Below are 19,055 nucleotides of genomic sequence, written 5' to 3' on the forward strand. Positions count from 1 at the left end.
CTGTTAACATTTTTTCAAAGAACTTTAATAATCCGTAATTTTAAAAAAATGTGTTTTATGTTTAGAAAAAAATTGTCGACCCAAAATTTTTATTTTTACTATTTTTTAAAAAATTTTTGTTAATAGAAAAGAAGTATCTTATCGCTTAAAAATTTCACTTATAAATGCCATCAGTATTAAAATTGGACATGAAATATATTTTCTGATTTTTTTTTAAATTTAATCTGAAGGAAATTATTAAAATTCTGTGGATTTAAAAAATTTTCGATTTTCAATATTTATGGTTGTAAAATGAAAAGTATTAAAAAATATTTTTTTCACATGTTCACTAATGTACATAGTTGAAAATATACCGGAAAATCCTGAAGCGATGGAACAATTTTAAGATCATTTTTGCATTCAGCGTAAAAAATTGCATTAGAAATGCACTGAAAAAAATTGATTTGATTCAAATAACCAATTACTTGACAATCAATTAAAAATTTACTGGAAACAAATAATTTTTATTTGAGTCAATTAAATGGTTCGAATACTGAAATTATTGATTCAAATATAATTATTGGTTCAAATTTATTTGATTGAAATAAAAATTATTTGATTCAAAAAAAAAAAAATTGATAATTGACAAATAATTGATTATTTGAATCAGATTTTTTTTCAGTGTATTCGGTTCGTGGGTCTAAAGACCAAAAATTTTCCGAGGTCTGTGTAATTATTATTTAACAAATTTGTAAATTAATCAATGTGAAAAAATTGTATAACAGATTTTTTCAAAAATCTGTAAAAAAACAAAAAAAAAAATTTTTTTTTTCCACATTGATTAATTTTCAAATTTGTTAAATTATAATTTTTTTTGTTAAAAACGAATTTTTAGTTTGAAATTATGTTAAGAAGTTGAACATAATTAATCAACGACCTTATGAATTTTGTAACAATTTGTTTAACTATACATTCTGTATTTGAGGTTTCAGATCTAATCTTAGTAGATTAGCTTCCTCCATTGTCTACAAAATATTATAGAAATTTGGTTTGCGAAAGTTACTAATTGAGAAACAAAAAAAGAAACAGAAACAGAGATGTGTATTACAAAAAAAAAAAAATTACTTTCATTCAACTACACATTTTTGTCTCTGAATACAAATGTATATAGTTGTATTTTAATCCTAGTTAAATTAAAGCTCCTGGACATGTTGAAAATCTGTGATAAATTTATACTGTCACGTTGACAATATTAATTTCTTATTGCAGTATTCGATAAAGACATATAATTTCGTTTAACGATTCAAGTGAACTAATTCACTTTAATTTCATCTTCATGATAATTATTTTTGTAATTGAAAATTACTTTCCTAGGAAAAAAAATAATTTATTAAATACATATTTCAAAATTACTCCAAGAGTAACTTAACTAGATAATGTATTTAAAAGCAGCAAAATTTATTATTTCATTCATTTTATTTTTAAATTTCATAAAAAAAATATACCTATCATTTCGGTATATTGAGAAATAAAAATTTACTTTTTATCGTATTTGTAAATGGAAAAAAATCGAGTACTTATATTGTGTATTGCAATATTTAATTATTTTCAAAGCTTGGTATGTAGAAGAGGGGAAAAAATATTTCTTCGTATCTATAAAAGTATATAAATGACCAACATGCTAAATTGCAGTTTGTTCTTTAAAAACAACTGCGCCAGCAAATTCATCATTATTATTATAAAAAAAAATTATTCAATACAATTTAAAAACATTAAACATAGAGGTATTTACAACTATGGATTACAGTCTAAACTTTATTCAAAAATGTTCTTTAATGAAAAAATAATTTTCGTTGTCTTTCACAATTAAAAATCAAAGCTCTGTTTAATTTACTACATTAGCGCTTAATTTTGACGTAACAATTAAAAATAAACCCGTTAGTAATAATTTTAAAAATTTTTCTTGAAAATTGCATTATTGATTTTTATAAATTAAAAATACAAATAGTTTTTTTTATTTATTTCTTACGGAGAGGAACCGGTGAAATTTCAACTCTTCGATATTTACGTTGTTGAGAGGCGCCAATTTTTTTTTCTGGCATTATTTAGGATCTAAATTTATTATATAGGAATTAATAAAATTAATTAATAAAATAATAATTAATTAATTAAATTTTCACAGGAATTCAATTAATTTAGAGTAGCATTTCTAAAAAAATTAATTATTTAACGAAATTTTTATACAATTCTTCACAATAATTCAATTACTTTCACTAATGATATTTGTCATGGAAATACAAATTGTTTAAAATTTTTTTTGATTAATTTAAATTATTTTTAATATTATTTTAAATTAATTAATCGAAAAATTCAATTATTTTCACAAATAAAGTTTTCCAGAAGAATTCAATTATTTGAAATAAAATTTTCATAATATTTATTATACATATTTCGAAAAAATGAATAATTTTTAACAATATTTATAAAAGTCTTATGACAAATTAAATTATTTTCAAAAATAACAAAATTTTTCACAGAAAATAAATTATTTTAAACATTTTAATAAAATTTTTCGCAATAATTCAATTATTTTCGTAAATAAAAAAATTCTTCTCAGGAATTTAATTATTTTTGAAAATTTTAATAAATTTCTTAGCAACTATTCAATTATTTTCATAAATATTAAAATTATAATACAATTTTACAGGAATTGGTTAAAAAATGTAATTATTCTTAAAAATTTAATTTCAATTCCTCAAAAAAAATAAATTATTTAAAAAAAAATATTTTTTAAAATTCTTTGGAAGAATTTAATTATTTATAAACATATTAGAATTTTTCACAGGAATTCAATTATTTTCAAATATTTAAAAAAAATTGTTTGAATTGTTTTAAACACAATTTGAATTAAACTTTTTTCAAATAATTCTATTATTCTTTTAGATTTTCATAAAATTCTTCCTAAACATTCAATTATTTAAATAAATAATTCTTCGAAAGAATTCAATTATGTCGATAAAAATAACAAAATTATTTCCGAAAATTCAATTATTTTCATAAATAACGATATTTATCACAAGAATTCAATTATTTTTAAAAGTAATAAATTTCTTTTTGGAAATTCAATTATTTTAAAAAATTCCAATAAAATCGTTCTCAAGAATTCAATTATTTTCATAAATAATAAAATGCTTTTTAGGAATTCAATATTATTTTTTTTTTAATTTAATAAAATACCACACAAACATTCAATTATTGTCAAAGATTTTAAAAGAATTCTTTGTAAAATTTAATTATTTAATTTAATTATTTTATTTTAGTAAAAAATTAAAGATTTTAAATAATCTAATGTCACTAAGTTTAGGTATTTTATTTTTAACAAAAATTGCGTAAAAGAAATTTCACAATGTTGAAAATTTTATATTTATGGACAAAAAAATACAACTTGTCCGCAGCAACAAATTTCATTGGCTCTTAAGAAACTTTCCACCAATCAAATACACGCTTCTTACCTTCTGATCAATTTTCAGGAGGACATTTTCACAACAAGTGAATTCGGCTTCATCTTCATCCTCATAGACATTTTTAATACATTACCTTGTGCTCCAAAAAGTACTTCAAAATTAATTTTTTTTACACATTTTTTATAAAATTATTCAAAACTTTGCCAATTTATAAATTTTGAATTATTTGCAGAAAAGTGTTTGTGATATTTCTTTTATTCTCCGAATTTTTTTTTTTGTTCAAGTGATAAGAGGTACTAAGCCTCTGGTCTATAGTTTATTAGCTGTCAGTTTCAAAAACTATGAATTGAAAACGACTACATTTTACCTAAAATGATTAGAATTTCATCGTTTTCATTAGAATTATCGCTCACTAAATAACGGTGACTTTAAACTTTAATTTAATTTTTATACACCCCGAATATAATCGACAACATGAAAGTCACGGTGAAAATTCTTCAAGGAAAGCAATGCGTGGTTGACGTAAGTGATCAATATACCTTTAATTTATATATTTTGAAAAAATAATTTTTGAAAGCATTTTTTAATTTTACCTCTTATTGTACTTCTTAAAATCACGAATTATTTGTAACTTGAAAATGTCGTCCTTTCAATTTATTAATCGAACAGGTGAGGATACCGGAAACTTAAATTTTACCTAAAAATGATAATGAAAAGTGCTTTATACACTAAAATTAATTAAATAATAATATTTTAATAATTACAATGTAGATTCTGCCTTCCGAAACGGTTTTGGAACTGAAGCACAAAGTCAGCACTCTTTTAGGAATTGATGTGCCTCAACAAAAATTACTTCTCACTGGCAAAACATTAGATGGTATTTATTAACAATTTCATTTTGTTTTTATGAAAGGAAAGAAAAAATAAATTAATATTGACAGGGTTGCCATAAAAATTTAACTTTGTTTTCCCCTGATTTCCAGATACAATTTTAACTTTTTCCCTGACCCTAAAGAATATTCTGATTCACTCTAAAAATTATTAGATACTGAGAAAAATGTTCTAAGACATTTATTTAAGAATTTCTTTAATTGTAAAATTATTCGAAAACAACAATAACTTCTTCGAAATTCATTTTTAAATTAATTTTTATTAAAACATTCTACGAGAATTCAATTATTTAAATGCAAATATAGAAAATTTATTGAATAATTAAATGTTTCTTAAAATTTAATTTTTACTAAGAATTTTATCAACAACTTTTAAAAATATTTAATTTCTTTTAAGGAATTTAATTTACATTTAACTGAAATTTATTTGATTGAAGAATTTTATAACAATTTTTGAAAATAATTGAAAACTTTCTCAAGAATTTTATTAAAATTTTTAAAAGTAATTGAATTCTCGAGAAAAATTTAAATAATAATTTATGAATATATCTTTAAATTAATGCGAAAAATTTTATTAAATTTCGTTTAAATAATTGAAATTTTGCCAAGAATTTCATTAAAATTTTTAAAAATAATTAAATTCTTGAAGAGAATTTCGCAAACTATTTATAAAAATAACTTAATTTTTGACGAGAATATTTCAAAAATTTTGAAAATAATTTAATTTCTGCATTTTATTACTTTTCAACAGAATTAAATTCTTGTAACATGAATTTTAATAATTATTAAAATTGAATTTTCGAAAAGAATTTTATTAAAATTCCTTAAAATAATTAATTTTGTGGGAAGAATTTTGTTGTTTATCAAAATAATTCTTTTGCTTTTTATGAAAATAGAAAATATTGAAAACCATTGAATTGCGAAAAACTTTTGAAAATAATTTAAATTTTGCAAAGAATTTTATTTAAATTTTTGAAAGTAAATAAAATTTTTGGCGAAAAATTATGCTATTTATAAAGATAATTAAATTCTTAACGAGATATTCGTTAAAATTTTTTTAAATAATTGAATTTCTTCGAATATTTAATTTTTACTGAAATTTTTGAAAGTAATTGAATTTTATGAAGATTTTCTTTTAAGTTTTTAAAATAATCGTGTTTAAAATTAATTGTAATTAATAATTTTCCTATTAAATTATATTAAAATAATTCATAGAAAATAAAATTTTTTTAAACAATTAGATTCAAATTTTTGTAAATAATTACATTTTTTTTAAGAATTTCATTAAATTTCGCAAAAATAATGTAATTTTTTAAATTATTTTAATTAGAAATTTTTGAAAATAATTGAAATTTACAAAGAATTTTATTAAAATTGTATTAAAAATAATTTAATTTCTCAGAAGAATTTTATTTTATTTACAAAAAAATTGAATTCTTGCCAAGAATTTTACAATTTTTAAAAAATAATTGAATTGTTTCGAAGAATTTTATCAGAATTGTTGAAAATAATTGAATTTTTATTGAAACTCTTGAAAATAATTAAATTTAAATAATATTTTGAAAAATAATTGTATTCTTTCGAGAAATTTTATTAAAATTGTATTGAAAATAATAAATTGAATTTCTTCGAAACATTTTATTATTTTTTATTTGAAAATAATTGCATTCCTTTGAAGAATTTTTTTATTTGTGAAAGTATTTTAATTTTGCGAAGAATTTTCTTATTTATGAAAATAATTGAATTTTTGCGGAGGATTTTATAAATTATTTTTATGAATTGTATACAATTCATAAAAATAATTTGTTTCGATGAATTTTATCTAAATTTTTGAAAATAATGATTTTTAATTTGTAAAATAATTTTTACATAACAGAAACATTTAATTTCAGATCACAATCCACTGAGCTTCTATCCAGGAATTAAGGATGGCAGCAAGTTGAATTTAATAATAAAGAAAAGTTATCCAGTGCCGGAAATTTTGAAAAGTATGCACCTCCTAAAAACCGAAATGACAAGGGTTCTTCGACGCTATTATACAGAATCTGAATCAGAATTAATAGCGGACGATATAATAGAAGACCTGAAAAGTAAAGTGGAGAATTGCAGTTACGACGACTTCGAGAGACTTGCAACTGCACTGATGCAAGATCAGGACTTAAAATAAAATCCCTTCTTTTTTCGACTTGTTACTACTCCGATACTGTCAATTTTTTTCCGATCGAGTTAATTTATTGCCATCAAATAATTGCGTCTGGTAATTTTTATTTTCTGTCTCAGACTTTTAAGAGGAAGAAACACAATTTTACAGTTAAAATATGTATTTATTATTAAGGCATACAACTCAATTGTGTACGTCAGACATTAAGTGCAGTAACAAATTTTTAAGAAAGTAGAAATAGATTTATATTTTATTGTACAAAATAGAAATTATTACATAAGCTTTTACACGACAATAAATGAATTACTGATCTGCTAAATCAAGTTGTCGAAAATACCTTGCAACCAAGCAAATCATTAAATTCAATGTATTCACTTGAGATGCATTGGGCGTTGTCTGAAATTAATTTAATATCAAAGGATTAATCTAGTGTCTAAATTTCAGCTTAATTTTCAATTTTTAAAAATAAATAAAATTTTTTTCAACTAAAAATTATTGTCAAACAAATAAAAAACAGATTTTAAATCACAATTTTTGAGGAACTTTTTCGTAGTCTTTATACAAGTCTTACGAAATGCTCACAAGAAGTAAAAATTTAAAATCCTTTTTTAATGCAGAAGCGGAGAATTTTGAGTCTTAAAAAATTATAACCGTTTCTTCGATCGGAACCCTAAATCTGATTAAACTTAAAATTTAGTTTTTTGTTGTATCAAGAATAATTACCTCATTAGCTCTAATGACTGAGCATATCCTGGCCAGGGATCGTAAACAGGAACACATGTCGGGGTTCACTGGTAATTCTAGAGCAACTAGAAAAACGTATATCCATCGTCCAATATGAAACTGAATAATTCCTTGTTCGACAACTGAGTCCACGAGATATTCCAACAAGTTTTCAATGGTTGGCTGATTTATTGCCAGAACAATGTCTAAAGTGGGCACGAGAGTTTCACATGTCCCATCATTAGAATCGGAAAGAAATTTTATCCATTCTTTCTCTTCACCGACATTAGGCTGAAACAGTATATCTATAAATTTAGTAATTTTCACGTTTTTCTACTCCTAGGCTTCACTGTGCCCCTAAAAAGTATTTTAGGGGAAAAAGGGACTGAAAATTAAAAAATAGGGGACTTTTAGAGGACCATAAAAATTGGTTAAATAAAGATAAAAATATAATTTATTTATACAGGGTTGCCACAAAAATTTAACTTTATTTTTCCCTGACTTTTCCCTCATTTCCAAACACAACTTGCACTTTTTCCCTGACCCTGAAGAATATTCTGATTCACTCTAAAAATTATTAATACTCAAAAAAATGTTTTATTAAATTTATTTACAAATTATTCTTTTAAAGAATTTAATTACAATTTTAATGAAATTTATTATATTAAAGAATTTTATAACAATGTTTGAAAATAATTGAAAACATTTTGAAGAGTTTTATTAAATTTTTAAAAAATAATTGAATTCCTGAGAAGAATTTAATTTATTAAAATTTTCGAAAATAATTTACTTCTTGAGAAGAATTTTTAAAAAATTTTTGACAATAATTTAATTCTTGACGAGAATTTTTAAAAAAATTTTGAAAATAATTAAATTTCTGCAAAATATTTTATTACTTTTCAAAAGAATTGAATTCTTGTGATGAATATTGATATTTATCAAAATAATTGAATTTTGGAAAAGAATTTTATTAAAATTCCTTAGAATAATTGATTTTATGGGAAGAATTTATGCGATTTTGATGTTTATCAAGCTAATTGAATTCTTTTGCAAAATTACTTAAAATTTTTTGAAAATAATTGGTTTTCTGCGACGAATTAAATGTTATTTATGAAAATATTTGAATTATTGCAACAAATTTTATTGTTTTATTGAATAATTGAATGTTTCTTAAAATTGAATTCTTTCCTCAAGTTCTAATAAATTTTTTAATAATAATTGCATTTTTCAAGGAATTTATTTAAAATTATATTAAAAATATTTGAAATTCTGCGATGAAAATAATTGAATTCGTAAGTGAAATTTTATTATTTATGAAAATAATTGAATCTTTTCGTAAGAATTGTATCAACAAGTTTTTTCTATAATTAAATCTGTTGATAAATTTGATGAAAATAGTAAATATTTAAAAACATTGCTTGCGAAAAATTTTTAAAAATAATTGAAATGTTGCAAAGGATATTATTTGAATTTTTTAAAATAATTGAATTTTTGACGAAAAATTTTGCTATTTATAAAAATAATTGAATTCCTGTAAAAAAAACTCTAATATGTTTGTAAATAATTGAATTCATCCAAAATTAAAAAAAAATTTTTTTAAAAAACAGATTTTTTCGAGAAAATGATATTAAATTTTTAAGAATAATTAAATTTTTTGAACAATTCTTGTAAAAGTGTATTTAAAATAATTAAAATCTTGCTATGAATAAATTTTATTATTTATGAAAATAATTGAATACCTAGTTGGGTAAAAATTTTATTAGAATTTTCAAAAATAATTGAATTCCTGAGAAGAATTTTATTATTTATGAAAATAATTGAGTTATTGCGAAAAATTTTATTAAAAAGTTAAAAAAGAATTGAATTTCTGTGAAATATTTTGTTATTTTTGAAAGTAATTGAATTTTTCATAAGAATTTTATAAACATTGTTTTAAATAATTTTTTTTTTTCGTTATATAATAAATATGAAAATTTTGTTTTAAATAATTGAATTCTTCTGGAAAACTTTATTTGTGAAAATAATTGAATTTTTCAATTAATTAATTTAAAATAATATTAAAGATAATTGAAATTCTTCGATGAGTTTTATTATTTATGAAAATAATTTAATTCTTGCTTAGAATTTGATCAAAATTTTTTTTTAAAAAATTTAATTTCTATGAAAAATGTTATTATTAGTGGAAGTAATTGAATTATTATGAAGAATTGTATATAGATTTTGTTAAATATTTGATTTTTTCGAAATTTTTTTGAAAATGCTATTTTAAATTAATTGAATTCCTGTGGAAATTTTATTATTTATGAAAATAATTGAATTTTGTATGAATTTTCTCCATTTATTTAAAATAATTGAATTCTTTTGTTTGTAATGAAAAGACGAGATATTGAAAATAATTGAATTTCTAATATTTTTTGAAAATAATTGAATCGTTTTAAAGAATTCAGCTCTTCTTACAGGGAAAAGAATTCAGTTATCCACTAAATTGAACAAGGTTTTGAAGTTGAATTTAATTTTTACTCAAGTCGATGTTTTGACTTTTATTATTAATAAAAGCATAATTGCTTCTCTTTATTGGAAAATTAAAATACTAAATTTCGTAAAGTTTTTTCTTTACATTGGACGATTTAATTTAAAAAATGAAAAACTTTTTACCAATTTCAGAGCTGGAGGTTTCCATTTCCGCTTGCAAGTTTGTATTTCGTCTCTTACCCTTGCAATGTAGAGTCTGATTTTCGAAAAATCATCAACTTGACACTTTTGCCATTCTAATGATGGACCTAAGCTTGCCGGGGCTTCAGTGCATCCTGCTAACTTTTCATTTTTAAATTATTTACAAAAATGTACGATAAAAAGCAAAATGAAAGTCAAATTTTGTTAAAACCAGACTTACAGTTTTTATATTCACAGTCGGTTTCTTCAATTTTGTCTCGTCAATTTCTGACACAACAACGCTTTCACATCTTCTGGCTTCAATTCTAATAAATAAATTTCTATTAATACTATTTTTTTCTAATTCAACAATTTTGTTTTGAAAAAGTAAGGAGGTTATTCTTACATTACTTGGTTGATGTATTCTTCAGCAGAAGTTGCAGGCAATGAAAGATTAATATTTTCATCAATTTCACCTGCAAACAATACAGGTTCCTTTAAAGATTCAGTCATTTTTTAGATTTTTTAGGTATTTCTATCATTTTTAAAAAATTTTTTTTAATTTTGAAAAGCTGTCAAACATGCTGTCTTCATGAAGATTTGTTTATTTACAAACAGGGTTGAGTAGAGTTAGACAAATAAAAGTTAAGGGAATTCTACATTTTGCACCAACATTTCCCTAAAGATGCCTGCACAACACTTCTAAATTTTTTTTCACGACACAAAACGCAAGCATGTAAACGCAGCCTGACGCAGCCTAAACCCGAAGCTGAAAATAATGAGTGCAAGAGAGATAGCTAGATATTGTTGTTCTTTTCGCTCTTATGAGCATTTTGAACAATTTAAGGTTATATTTGAATAAAAATAAAAATTTTTTTGTCAATAATAAATGATTGAATGATTTAAGTAACATAACCTAAAATTTAACAAATGTTTCTTATTGACAGAAAATTGTAATTTTTGTTCAAATGCAACTTTCAATCGTTTTAAATGTTCAAAATTAAATCCAAAACGAATTTAAAATTTAATTTGTCTTTTTCTTATAAATTACGAAATTATGATATAGGACTAACTTTTATTTTGTCTGTACAGCAATGTTGCCTCGCAATGTTGGCAATGTTGCACGATAATGTTGCCGCAACGTTATTAAAAGCTTAATATTTCCCACCTCCGCCATATTTCACGGCTAGGTTACCCCAACCTTACACGGCAACCTTCCGGCAACATTATAATGCAATATTGTCGGAATATTACTTGGAAACGTTGCGTCAATATTACCGTATAATGATGCCGCAACGTTGCACAATAAGCTTGGAAAAAATTTTGTAAAGTATTTTATTATTAATTTTTCATCAAATTTAAGTAATAAAATGTTTAATCTAATTAAAACAAACAGTATTTTGCGGTTAGTCTGATACCTTACAGTAATATTACAGAGCAATGTTGCTTGATTTGATTTTATTATTCAACGGTTTGGAAGGAAATAACTGCAAAGCTGCAAAGTATTGATTTTAACCGGATTTCACAAAAAAAAAAAAAAATACGTGACCCATATTAATTATCATTTTTACTTTTATTCAAAATAGTCAAAGAATTCTAGAAGGGGGAAAAATTAGAATTATATTCGCCAAAGTAAAATTAGTTTTCCTTCTTATTTTTTCATCTATAGTTTTCTTCGTTTTCTTTGATTGACATCATTGACATATTCTAGATGTTTCTAAAGAATTTTGTTCTGAATTCCTCTTCCGACGAGCTTCCGGTTATAAAATAGTCAAAAGTACTTTCATTATATATCCTAAATAATGTTTAAAAATAAATCTAACCCAATTTGATTCAAATTGAAAAATATCTATTAATTCGCGATAGAAATATTTATTATAATTTCAAGTCAAGAAAAGATTGAAACAATTAGAAAAAATTTTCTAAACAGTCTGGAACTTGATAGAATTATCTAGAAGTTGCTAGAAGTGAAGCGAGGATTTCCGATCGTCAACTTCTAGAAAGTTCCTCAGTTGATAAAATCGAATGCGCCGCAAGGAGGAGCAATATTCCAACTTGTGAATTCGTGCGAAACTGACGTAAAGCGAGTGTGTTAACTTTTTATTTTCTCTCATCGATATTGCATGATTGCATGTCAGTGATTAAAAATAAAATACAAATTATAACTGAATATCAATTAATAATTAAGTGATAAGTGTGCAATTATTTTTTCTATACTGAAAGAGAAATTTGCAAAAGAACGAAAATGCCGGAAGACGTCACCATGTCAGACGGTGGTGATGATGATGTTGAAACTTATGCATTTCAAGCAGAAATTGCTCAATTAATGAGTTTAATCATCAACACATTCTACTCAAATAAAGAAATTTTTCTACGAGAATTAATTTCAAACTCTTCTGATGTAAGTATACTGTTCTTTATTCTTTAAATATTTTTTCATCGAAAAATCATCGCGATGACAAATGTTGAAATTCTACATTTGTTTAGAACATTCCGGGTTAATAATAAATAAAGAAATAATATAAATTAATAATTAGGTAAAAATGAACACCAAAATATAATAACTTAATAAATAGTTGAAAAGAAAAAAGTCAAAGAAATTTTCATTTATAAAATTAAAATGCAAATATATATGAATAACGTTTCAATTAAAGAAAAACAATATGAACAAAATATTTCATTTAATGTATATTTTATAAAAAATCCACCGCTTGAATTAGAATTTTTAATTAAATTATTTATTATTATTAAAATTAAATTAAAATTCATTTTTTATTTTATGACTTTCTTTCAGGCTTTGGATAAAATCCGGTATGAATCTTTGACAGACCCATCGAAGCTCGACGCTTGCAAGGAATTGTACATTAAACTCATCCCTAACAAAAATGACAGAACACTCACAATTATTGACTCGTAAGTATGAATTATAACTAATGTTTCAACTGTAAAATATTTTTTATTTCTCCTGAATTTGCTGGATGCAAAATTTAAAAAAATTTGTATTAGTGAAAATGTTTATTTCAAAGTGTTAAATGTTTTTCATTTTTAGTATAATTTAATTAATTTAAGTTTACAGTTTTTTAAACTACAAAAATTTTTATCTAATGTTTAAAAATTTTTTCAAATTTTATAAGACAATTTTAGAAAAAAAAATCCCTTTTTAGAAGCAAGAATTTCATTTAAAAACTTGAAGGTTGACTATCTATTTTAAAAATAATATTAATTACTATAATGAATTTCCCTCAATTATTTTCAAAAATTTCAATAACATATTTAAAAATTCCATTATTTTTAATGGAATTCGAGAAAATTTCAATGATTTAAAAAATTATCAATTACTTGTTTTTATAAACATTCAGTTGTCTTTTACACAATTTCTTAACACAAATTATGAACCCTATCTAAAAAATTAAATTAAAATTTCTCAGAAATGTAATTTTTCATAATTATTATTTTAAGTTTAATTATTTTTTAAATAAAATAAATTTATTTATTATTATTCATTTTTACACAACAATTGAAATAGTTAAAAACTTTAGATTTTGTAGTAATTCTGGAAATTTGATATTTTCATATCAAATTGAAATTGAAATTGAATTTTTTTCAATTTCTACTATTTCAATAGAATTTCACAAAAGAATTGAATTATTTCAAAAGAAATTTTAATAAAATTCGTCTCAAAAATTCAATTATTTTCAAAAATTTACAAAAATTCTCGTCAAAATTTGAATTCTTTTGACAAATTCTAATAAAATTTTTAAGAATAATTTCATTTTTAGAGAAATCTGATGAAAATTGTATTAAAAATAATTAAAATTCTGGGCTAAGAATTAATTATGTTCAAAAATTTTAATAATTAATTCTTAGCGCAGAATTTTAATTATTTTTAATACAATTTTCATCAGATTTCTCTAAAAATGAAATTATTCTTAAAACTTTTATTAGAATTTGTCAAAAAAATTCAATTTTAAGAAATATTCAATATAATAAAATAATTATTTTTGTATTTAAATAATTGAATTTTCGTAGAATTTTCTAATAAATTTTGATTTAAAAATGTATTTCAATTAAAATTTTCAATTATAATAATTGAGTATTGAAAGCGTTAATTTTTAGAAATATTTGAATTTTGAAAAGAGTTTTAAATTAAAATCTTTAAAAATTTGAACTTTTCATAATTTTAATTAAGAATTCTGTGGAATTAATTTTTTTCCAAAAAGTTAAGTGGCATTTTTTTTTTTTTAATTATTTGAAGTTTTTAATTTCTAATATAATAATCGTAAGTTTCCTTTCCGTTAGCAAATTCTCTGCATTCATTTTGTTTGTTTTGAAAATTAATTTTTGTGGGTTATTGTCATTTTTTTTTAATGTAAAAAAAACTCGTTTTATTCATTTCACAAAATTAACAAAAATTCCATTCCATATTTTTTATTTTCCTGACTTTTTTTTAATTTTCATAAAAAATATTTACTTTTTCCTTAGCCTGCTAATAAATTGAATTCCTGATACGAATTTTATTATTCATGAAACAATTTAAAATATATTTATAAATAATTAAATTCTTGCGAACGATTTATAAGAATTTTTTAAAATAATGGAATTTCCAAGAAGAAATTTATTACTTTTAAAAATAATTGAATTATTGTGATGAGAATTGTTATTCATGAAAATAATTGAATTTTGAAAAGAATTTTATTAAAATACCTCAAAATAGATGAATTTTCGGGAGTAATTTTCTTATTTATCTTTAATAATTGAATTCTTTCGAAAAATTATTTGTGGAAATAATTGAATTCTTAGAAAAAATTTTATTAAAATTTAAAAAAATAATTGAATCATTCCAAAAAAATATTTAAAACAATTAATTTCTTTCGAATAATTTTATTAATTTTTTAAAAATAATTATTCAATCATTTCAAAAAATATTTTTAAAAAACCTTTTCTTGAAATAATTGATTTTTTCGAGGAATTGAAATTAGGTTTTTAAGAATAATTACATTTTTTGAGCAGTTCCTGTAAAATTGTATTAAAAATAATTGAAATCCTGCTATGAATTTTATTATTTATGAAAATAATTGAATAGTTGCTATGAATTTTATTATAATTCTCAAAAATAATTGAATTACAGAGAAGAATTTTATTATTTTTGAAAATAATTGAATTATTGCGGAAAAGTTTATTAAAATGTTTAAAAAGAATTGAATTTCTGTTGTAAAATTTTGTTATTTTTGAAAGTAATTGAATTCTTCATAAGAATTTTATGAACATTGTTTTAAATAATTAATTTTTTCGAAATATAATAAATATGATGAAAATTTTATTTTAAATAATTGAATTCTTGCGTGGAAAACTTTATTTGTGAAAATAATTGAATTTTTCGATTAATTAATTTAAAATTAGTATTAAAAATAATTGAAATTTTTCGACGAGTTTTATTATTTATGAAAATAATTAAATTCATGCTTATAATTTAATCAAAAAGTTATTAAAATTAAAAATTATTTAATCATTGTTTAATTAAAAAATTGAATTTTTATGGAAAATTTTATTATTAGTAAGAGTAATTGAATTATTGTGAAGAATTGTATAAAAATGTTAAATAATTGATTTTTTTGAAATTTTTTTGAAAATTAGCGAATTTAAAAGTAGTGGAAATTCTCTCAAAAAGAAAATATTATTTAATTTGTTTATTATTTTTCAGGGGAATTGGGATGACAAAGTCCGACCTCGTCAACAATTTGGGAACGATTGCGAAATCAGGAACGAAAGCTTTCATGGAAGCTCTTCAAGCTGGTGCGGATATTTCGATGATCGGTCAATTCGGCGTTGGTTTCTATTCGGCATACTTGGTCTGCGACAAGGTGACAGTCATCTCGAAACACAATGACGACGAGCAATATCTGTGGGAATCGTCAGCCGGTGGTTCGTTCACAGTGCGACAGGACAACGGTGAGCCAATCGGTCGTGGAACGAAACTCATTCTCCACATTAAGGAAGACCAAAGCGAATATCTCGAGGAGTCGAAGATCAAAGAGATCGTCAAGAGACATTCACAATTTATCGGCTATCCCATCAAACTTGTCGTTGAGAAGGAGAGGGACAAGGAACTGAGTGAAGACGAAGAAGACGACGATGCCGAGAAGAAGGAGAATGAGGATGAAAAGCCGAAAATTGAAGACGTCGGCGAGGATGAGAACGAGGAAAAGAGCAAGGACGAAAAGAAGAAGAAGAAAACAATTAAGGAAAAGTACTCCGAGGATGAGGAGCTGAATAAAACGAAACCGATCTGGACGAGAAATTGCGATGATATTACACAGGAGGAATATGGAGAATTTTACAAGAGTTTGACGAACGATTGGGAGGATCATTTGGCTGTGAAGCATTTTTCCATTGAGGGACAACTCGAGTTTCGTGCCCTTCTTTTCGCTCCCCGACGTGCGCCGTTCGATTTATTCGAGAATAAGAAGAGGAAAAATAACATTAAGTTGTACGTGAGGCGAGTGTTTATTATGGACAATTGCGAGGAACTGATACCGGAGTATCTGAATTTCATGAGAGGGGTGGTTGACAGTGAGGATTTGCCTCTGAATATTTCTCGCGAAATGCTCCAACAGAATAAAATTCTAAAAGTTATTAGAAAAAATCTAGTTAAGAAGTGTATGGAACTTTTTGAAGAGTTGTCGGAGGACAAGGAGAACTACAAGAAATTCTACGAGCAGTTCAGTAAGAATCTAAAGCTGGGTATTCATGAGGATAGTCAGAATAGAAAGAAAATTGGGGAGTTGCTGAGATATCATACATCGGCTTCAGGGGACGAGATGTGTTCCCTCAAAGACTACGTCGGAAGAATGAAGGAGAGTCAGAAGCATATCTACTTCATCACCGGCGAGAGCAAGGACCAAGTGTCGAACAGCTCCTTCGTGGAGCGAGTCAAGAAACGTGGGTTCGAAGTTGTCTACATGACGGAGCCGATCGACGAGTACGTGGTGCAACAGCTCAAGGAGTTCGACGGCAAGCAGCTCGTCTCGGTGACGAAGGAAGGTTTAGAGCTGCCCGAGGACGAGAGCGAGAAGAAAAAGTTCGAGGAGGACAAGGCGAGGTTCGAGAATCTCTGCAAGGTGATGAAGGACGTTCTCGACAAGAAGGTGGAAAAGGTCGTCGTCTCGAATAGACTCGTAGACTCGCCCTGCTGCATCGTGACCTCACAGTACGGCTGGACCGCGAACATGGAGAGGATCATGAAGGCGCAGGCCCTGCGCGACACGTCCACCATGGGCTACATGGCGGCGAAGAAACACCTCGAGATCAACCCCGACCATCCGATCATGAACAACCTGAGGCTGAAGATCGACGCCGACAAGAACGACAAGGCAGTCAAGGACCTAGTCATGCTCCTCTTCGAGACTTCTCTTTTATCCTCCGGTTTCGCACTCGAAGATCCTCAAGTTCACTCGTCGCGGATCTACAGAATGATCAGACTCGGTCTTGGACTCGAGGACGACGACTCGCCAATGATTGAGGAGGAGAAAATTGACTCTGACGTTCCACCATTGGAAGGCGAGTCCGAAGAGGCATCGAGAATGGAGGAAGTTGACTAAATCAAATTCATTTCGAGAAATAATTGATTCATTTCGAAAAATAATTCATTCATTTTAGAAAAAAATTTACCTGGAACAGCTACAAATTTAACTGCAATTGGCGAAATTTTTTCTTTGTTCAATAAATACTTCGGCTATTTTAGTAAAAATTATCGCTGTTTCAGGTGAAAAATTTTTTTTTTCAAGAAATATGCGGAAAAGAATCTGTACCTGGAACAGTTACAAATTTGCCTGCAATTGGCGAAATTTTTTCTGTTTTCAATAAATACTTTCGCTGATAAGTGAAACTTATCGCTGTTCCAGCTGAAGATTTTTTTCCGTATTTATGAAAATTGCTGAATAATTAAAATTTTAACTCAATCAATTTAAAGCAAACGAAAAAATAGAATGGGGAATTTTAAATAGTTGGCAATCTCCGTATTCATTAATCATTCCATTCGCACATTTAGTTTAATTTACTATAAGTTAAATTATTCTAGTGTAAGGTCGTTATAAATATAATTTCGTGATCAATAAATGAAAAATGTTCGGAAGAAATTGTTTCTTTTCTTTTGCAACTCTCGTCACCTTTTTCAATTTACAAAATTTTAATTTAAATATTTTGCTCATTTCAAATTCCCGACTTTTCAAGATTAAAAAACGGAAATTAAATTGTTTAATTAATTAATTAATTAATTAATTAATGAATTCATTTTTAAATCAATTTTTAATAAAAAATTTCAAAATAATTGAAATTTTCAAAAATATCAATTAAAATTATATTGAAAATAAGTAAAATCCTAATAAGAATAAAATTTATTATTTATATAAAAATAATTGAATTTTTTACAAAGATTTTTTATTTTATTCCTAAATTGAATTTTTGCAAAGAATTTTATGACAATTATTAAAAATTATTGTAAAAATTATTTAAATAAATTCCACTATTTTTAAGAATATTAAACAAATTCAATTATTTTAAAAGAATTTTAATAAAAATTTTCCCAAGAAATAAATTATTTTCAATACAATTTTAATTACATTTTCTCGAAAGAATTCAATTATTGAAAAAAATTTTGATAAAATTCTTGAAATGAATTCAATTATTTTCAAATTTTTTTATAAAAACTTTACAAGAATTCAATGATTTTCAGTAAATCGACTATTTAATTGTTTCTGAAATAATTCGACTCTTGAATAGAATTTTCTTAAAACTTTTTTTAAAAATTAAATCCTTACGTGAAAATTTATTATTTCAACAAAGAATTCAATTTTTGCAAAATTTAAAAAAATAATTGAATTTTCCAGAAGAATTCTATTAAAATTGTATTTAAAAAAATTGAATTCCTATGAAAAATTTACTATTTTTTGATATTATTGAATTCTTTAGAAGAATTTAAAAAAAATGTTTAAAAATAATTGAATTTTCCCTGGAATTCAATTAAAATTGTATTTAAAATAATTCAATTTCAGCGAAAATTTCATTATTTCTAAAAATAATTGAATTCTTGAATTAGATTTTATTAAAATTTTTGTAATTAATTGAACAATTATTATAAAAACGATAAAAACTTAAAAAATCCCGCCACTACTTAAAATATAACTTTTC

At 24.0% G+C, this 19,055-nt stretch overlaps 3 protein-coding genes across 3 annotated transcripts; 2 read left to right on the plus strand and 1 right to left on the minus strand.

Annotated features, from left to right (window-relative positions):
* Positions 1 to 3,538: 3,538 nt before the first annotated feature.
* On the plus strand, positions 3,539 to 6,813 carry LOC122502482 (ubiquitin-like protein 4A). The gene is made up of 3 exons (XM_043612560.1): positions 3,539 to 3,965; positions 4,215 to 4,320; positions 6,226 to 6,813. The coding sequence occupies exons 1-3, from the start codon at positions 3,918 to 3,920 to the stop codon at positions 6,498 to 6,500; spliced, it is 429 nt and encodes a 142-aa protein (XP_043468495.1). The 5' UTR covers positions 3,539 to 3,917; the 3' UTR covers positions 6,501 to 6,813.
* LOC122502481 (gem-associated protein 2) lies at positions 6,637 to 10,518 on the minus strand. The gene is made up of 5 exons (XM_043612559.1): positions 10,276 to 10,518; positions 10,111 to 10,195; positions 9,873 to 10,031; positions 7,218 to 7,508; positions 6,637 to 6,890 (listed from the first exon to the last, which is right to left on the minus strand). Exons 1-5 carry the CDS (start codon positions 10,380 to 10,382, stop codon positions 6,798 to 6,800), a joined length of 735 nt encoding a protein of 244 aa, XP_043468494.1. The 5' UTR covers positions 10,383 to 10,518; the 3' UTR covers positions 6,637 to 6,797.
* A 1,360-nt stretch (positions 10,519 to 11,878) lies between these two features.
* On the plus strand, positions 11,879 to 18,004 carry LOC122502483 (heat shock protein 83-like). Its single transcript, XM_043612561.1, has 3 exons — positions 11,879 to 12,270; positions 12,664 to 12,782; positions 15,571 to 18,004. Exons 1-3 carry the CDS (start codon positions 12,115 to 12,117, stop codon positions 17,465 to 17,467), a joined length of 2,172 nt encoding a protein of 723 aa, XP_043468496.1. The 5' UTR covers positions 11,879 to 12,114; the 3' UTR covers positions 17,468 to 18,004.
* Positions 18,005 to 19,055: the final 1,051 nt, after the last annotated feature.

The sequence above is a fragment of the Leptopilina heterotoma genome, unplaced genomic scaffold (assembly GCF_015476425.1).
Source record: "Leptopilina heterotoma isolate Lh14 unplaced genomic scaffold, ASM1547642v1 Lhet_232, whole genome shotgun sequence".
Lineage (NCBI taxonomy): Eukaryota > Metazoa > Arthropoda > Insecta > Hymenoptera > Figitidae > Leptopilina > Leptopilina heterotoma.